Source organism: Alosa pseudoharengus, unplaced genomic scaffold (genome assembly GCF_046254945.1).
Source record: "Alosa pseudoharengus isolate Yale_2024_CS ecotype anadromous, Long Island Sound unplaced genomic scaffold, YU_APseudo_1.1 YU_APseudo_1.1_scf_6, whole genome shotgun sequence".
NCBI lineage: Eukaryota > Metazoa > Chordata > Actinopteri > Clupeiformes > Clupeidae > Alosa > Alosa pseudoharengus.
The window spans coordinates 21,122,367-21,128,366 of NW_027468848.1; the positions used below are offsets into that span (position 1 = coordinate 21,122,367).

The 6,000-nt window shown below is 48.1% G+C and overlaps 1 protein-coding gene across 1 annotated transcript in view; it reads left to right on the plus strand.

Moving 5' to 3' along the window:
* grid2 (glutamate receptor, ionotropic, delta 2) overlaps window positions 1-6,000 on the plus strand; it is a 320,181-nt gene that overhangs the window by 252,432 nt on the left and 61,749 nt on the right. The window contains exon 11 of the mRNA XM_076270599.1: window positions 581-893. Coding sequence (XP_076126714.1) covers window positions 581-893 — 313 coding nt within the window. The remainder of the gene's footprint in view (window positions 1-580; window positions 894-6,000) is intronic.

The following is a 6,000-nucleotide window of genomic DNA, read 5'->3' on the forward strand; positions in this document are numbered from 1 at the left end:
AATGTGAATTAATGCATGCTCTGGTCCGGCGTTACGGCGGCATAAACACTGGCAATCATCAGAGAGACTGACTGGCCGCAGAAGCAGGTGTGGTTATCGGTGCATTATGGTGTTAATGATGCACTCTGAGAACAGGACGCCGTGTACTGATGATGACTCACTTCCAAGCCTCTCTCTCTCTCTCTCTCCTTTTCCATTGGCTTTCTTTTCTTCTTTTCTTTCTCTTGTCTTCCCTTCTCTTTGTTTCTTTTTTGAATTGATGGTCATTTGGTAGGACTGAAAGGTGTGCACAGGTGTTTTTGTGTATCTGTGTGTGTTTGTGCGTGTGTATGCTTGTGTGTGTGTGTGTGTGTGTGTGTTTGTGTGTGTGTGTGTGTGTGTGTGTGTGTGCGTGTGTGTGTGTGTGTGAGTGTTGGTAAGTCTAATTCTGGCATTCAGTCAAAACTGTGTTTTCAGTTTGTTTATTTGTCCTTGCTCTAATAGTTTCCTCTTGTGCCTGTGTGTTTGCGCATGTTTGTGTGTGTGTGTGTGTGTGTGTGTGTGTGTGTGTCCATGTGTGTGTGTTTCTTTGTTTATCCAGCGGGCAGACGTAGGACTCTCGGCCCTGACCATCACCCCGGAGCGCGAGGGCGTAGTGGACTTCACCACGCGCTACCTAGACTACTCAGTGGGCGTGCTGCTGCGCCGGGCCGAGCGCACGGTGGACATGTTCGCCTGCCTGGCGCCCTTCGACCTCTCGCTGTGGGCCTGCATCGCGGGCACCGTGCTCCTGGTGGGCATCCTGGTGTACCTGCTGAACTGGCTGAACCCCCCGCGTCTGCCCATGGGCTCCGTCTCGTCCACCACGCTCTACAACTCCATGTGGTTCGTCTACGGCTCCTTCGTCCAGCAGGGTGAGTGAGGAGTGAGCGAAAGGGGTCGCAGGGGGGGGGGGGGTCACTGGGGTCGCTGTTTGGGGCGCGTTGCGGACAGGAAGATGGTAGAGATGGAGTGAGTGAGTGAGAGTGTGTGAGAGAGAGAGAGAGAAGGGGGGGAGAGTAAATGTAAGAAGATTCAAGGAGAGATAGAGAAAAAGGGAGACAGAAGAGAAAGGAGGGAGAAAGAGAAAAAGCGGAAGAGGGGAGAGAAAATGAGTAGAGAAAAAGAATGAAACTCAGAGACACTGGACAGTTTTCAAGAACGAAGGGAATGAGAGGAAGGGAGGGAGGGAGGGAGGGAGGGAGAGTTATCAGGAGAGGGAGAGAGAGTTGTAGAGAAAAAAAAGAGACCGAGGGAGAGAAAAAGTGAGGGAAGAGACAGGGCAGAAACTGAGACACACCCCAATCTCTTAAGAGGAGAGGAATACTTCAGAGTTTATATAAGGTCATAACTGAGAGTGAGCTCCTCGGGGGAAGTCCAAGGGAGGAGAGGGGATTGGAAAGGGATACGGAGGGGCAGGAGACATGAGCAGCGGGGAGCGAGAGAGAGAGAGAGAGAGAGAGAGAGAGAGAGAGAGAGAGAGAGAGAGAGAGAGAGAGAGAGAGAGAGTGGAAATGACAAGAGGAAGAGGGTGTGAAATTCAACACAGGAAAAAAGAGTAATTTAGCGGTGCAAGCTTGACTTGACATCCCGAACGTGGGAATTTGGCGTTTGCTGCCACGAACAGAGCGGCTCTTGATTCTTGGATCCCTTTCCCGAGGCAAATCATTTGTCGTGATTGAGTGTGCTTTCACAAAATAAAACAGACACGCACATGCAGAAAAAAACACACACACACACACACACACACACACAAACACACTCACACATTGAAACTGTTGAGGTTAGCAGCAGAATCAGTACAATTCCCATCTACATGCACTAATGATGGTGATAGAGATAATGGTTAGCACTAATTGCTCCGTTTCATACAGAGTAATTTTTCTTCTAATTACAATCATTCGTGTTTGAGACGGAATCATCGTCGCGAAAAAATAAATCTATTAATGCGCCCACACGCGTCAGGAGAAACAATGAAGCAAATTATGTGATCTTTGGCAGATGAGACTTCTGTCAACCTTTCAATAGGGGACTAATTAGGATGCATGACAAATTGCCCCTAACGAGAAAACAAACGAATACGAGGCAACGCGATAACGTGCAAATGCTCACACGTGTGCGACACGGACGAGTGTAGATGGCCCTCGAGTTCACTACCCCCCCACAAAAAAGCTAGACCTGAAATGAAAACACTGATTTTGACCTGGAATGAAAACGCTGATTTTGTGGTTGTAAATGTTGGGCAAATATATCGTTCCAGTAGTTTTTCTCAGACTTTTTCAGCTTGTTATCTGGCCCTACAAAAAAAAAGCTAAAAAAAGAGAGACAGAGGGGAGGAAATGTGTTCATGGGTCGTCTTCACATCTGATGTGCTGTCAAAAAGCCAGTGGTACAAATAGGCACCTTCTCCAAACAACCCCGTGAATAGATGCAATCGGAATGATTCTTGGCTTTCCATGTCAGCCTGACACATTTTCTGACTCGTGCAGACTGCAAACTCACACAGTCACTGGGTCATTTGTCAAATGCTCAGTGATTTTGGTAAAGCGCTTTTGCTAACTTTCTGTTCCAGGCCCGCACGATCCAATTCGACCTGTCCGCCTGTCTGTCTGAGCATATATTGTCATTTTGAAAGAAATAACCGGCGTCTATAGCATCCAGTATTATCTGCACTCCAATTCAAAAAAGTGTCTGTGAAGATGGAGCTACTAGTCATTTTGATGAATCCATTATCCATCTGGTCTGTGTTCAGGCAGGGGATAGCTGTGTAAATTGCCACTTCTGAGATCAGCCGTGGCTGTAGTCGCACGTTAATCACAACTTGTCGCTAGAGCTTTGAGGGGCAGTATCTAAACACATTTTGTGAATTTGGATGACATTTCTGGAAGCTCCCTTGATCTGTCAGCAGTTGTAAAGTGAACAAAAACATTTGCAATTACTACCACTGATCTTGATATCTTATTTTTTTTTTGCCATGGATTGACTTTAATTAACCAGCAGGGGCTGTAAAACGGAAAACTGCTAAATCATTTGCAAGTCGGCTCTTTCCGTTTAGCTACCACACTTGGCGGGGTTCATCAAAAGTCAAGTTGGATGCTCTGCTGTGTTTGGCAATGACTTTGTATCATTTCCCAGCTAAAGTATGTACGGACATGCTTCCAGGGGGCAACATCTCAGACATAGTTTTAGGTCTGGTTAATTAATGAGCCTGTCAGTAGGGTGTGTGTGTGTGTGTGTGTGTGTGTGTGTGTGTGTGTGCGCGCGTGTGTTTGTGTGGTGGGTGTGTGTGTGTGTGTGTGTGTGTGTGTGTGTGTGTGTGTGTGTGTGTGCACGCGTGTGTTTGTGTGGTGGGTGTTTGTGTGTGTGTGTGTGTGTGTTTGTGTGGTGGGTGTTTGTGTGTGTGTGTGTGTGTGATATGTGTGTGTGTGATATGTGTGTGTGTGATGTGTGTGTGTGTGTGATATGTGTGTGTGTGTGTGTGATGTGTGTGTGTGTGTGTGTGTGTGTGTGTGTGTGTGTGTGTGTGTGTGTGTGTGTGTGTGTGTGTTGGTGGAGCAGCGAGGGATTGTGTTGTCCGTTTGAGGTGCAGAGGGGCGCCCCGAGGGGTGAGTGCGGGAGTGTGTGTGGAGCGGCGTGAAGCGGAGGTCGGGGGGGCGGATGGGCGTGTGTTTTGCCTCCAAGGCTTAGCTTGTCAGTGCTGCAGCTCACCCTCGCCATCTCTCAATAACGAGCGCTCTCAGTGGGACACAGCACAGGAAGGAAGGACCCCCTTTTTTCTTTCCCAACCAGGCAGAACACAAAGTCAATACGAGCACACACACATGCACACACTCACAAACCCCCACACACACTGATATACAAACTCATGCACACACACACACACACAAACATATACATGTTCACAAACACACTCCATTGTGAATACAGATGCACACAGAGATGCATTCAAAAACACACACAGAAAGGCAAATCCATATATTCAGTACTTTGACACACCCACACAGAGGTAGACACACGCACTCATACAGGTGCACAGCAACAAGAGAGTACATCAGCATAGGGCATTTCACATTCCCTTTGTCCTCTCTCTCTCTCTCTCTCTCTCTTTCTCTCTCTCTCTCTCTCTCTCTCTCTGCCTGTCTCTGTCCATTTCACAATCCCACACACTCACTTGTACTTCATACACTGATACACACTCACCACACACACACACACACACACACACACACACACACAGACAGACAAGAAGAGAGAAAGACACACACATCTCATTCACACACACACACACAAACAGAAATTCAGACATACAGTATACCGAGAGAGAGAGAGAGAGAGGAAGAAAGACACACACACAAACACATTCACACACAGACATACACACACACTCACACACACACACACACACACGCACACACACGCACACACACACACACACACATACATACGTTCGCATCATTGCAGCTGACAGCCTCCTTATACCAGCCTCACACACCTCCAGGCCTGAGACAGCATCTCTCTCTCTCTCTCTCTCTCTCTCTCTCTCTCTCACAGTCAGACATGCACCAACTCCTCAGATGAATAACAATGACTGCCTGGGCTAGAGGCTGTCTATCGACGCTTTCATCTTCACTTTCCAAACCCCCCCCCCCCCAACTCCATCTCCTCTCTTTCATCCACATTCTCACAGAGGTAACCCCCCCCCCCCCCCCCCCCTCCGCCCCCTCATCCCCAACAAACACCTCCACCACCACCACCCTCAGCACCACCACTGACACCAACAGCTTTCCCACACACCGAACATACACCCACAACTCACCCAAACTGCCTGCCCTCGCCTGCTGGGATTCAGACCCTGAACCCATGTTTGGAACTGCCACCTCTGCACCACCACCTCAAAAAAGAAGATGAACATTTCCAACATTGCTCACCCCTACCCTCCATAGCCCACACCCACCTCCACCTCCACCGCCCTAATGTCATCCCAGCCCTCAGGATTGGCTGCAGGAGAGGAGGAGAGGGACCTTTTCCTCGCAGCTTTAAAGACCCTTTTGTGGGACACTTAGAGTGTGAAAAGAGGAAACATGCTGATGTTTTTTTTTCTCGTGGCCTTTCCCCCTTATCGCTGACACACAGAGCCTCTGCGCCAGGGTCTCTCAGCAAGGCTAGGATTTACCCAGACCGCTATTAGCCTTTAATCTGTTCAGCTGTGAGCGGACAAACCAACACATACACACACACACACACACACACAAAGAGATGCACACACACACACACACACACACACACACACACAAAGAGATGTACACACACACACACACACACACACACATACACATACACACAAATGCACACGCGCACACACACACACACACACACACACACACACACACACACACACACATACACTCACACACACACACACACACACGCATATTCTCACACACAAACAAACAAATGAACACACACCAAACACACTCACGCATACATGGAAACTCGAGGCCTCTCTGGCAAGCAGTAAACATGAGCTAAGCAAACAGAAGTCAAGCCCAGCAGAGTTGCTCAAGTGGGCCTGCTGCCAAATTGAAAAACATGTCCAACAAGACAGTTACAGGCAGAAAATATGCTTCGGATGACCACGAGTGCTGTTGATTGTGTAAACATTGACATAAACATTGTACTCATTTTGTGGCAATTTCCAAAATAAAAAAGTGATTAATCTGTCACTTGTGCCAAAATGGCGGATTATACTGGCTGCAGTTGCGTGGGAATCCCATAGAGAGCTGTGAGCACTGGCTGCCACTGTACTGTACTCGGTTCTGTTTTAAAGGAGTTCACTAAAGCAGGTCACAGAGAGAGAACATTGGTCTAATCCTCTCAGTCTGTGCCAGTGGACTCGGCTATTGATCTACTGAAGGGGCCTGTCACAAAAGGTTTGGAGGAAGCTGCGGTCAGGTAATGGTCATTGTTTTTGTTCGGGAGTTT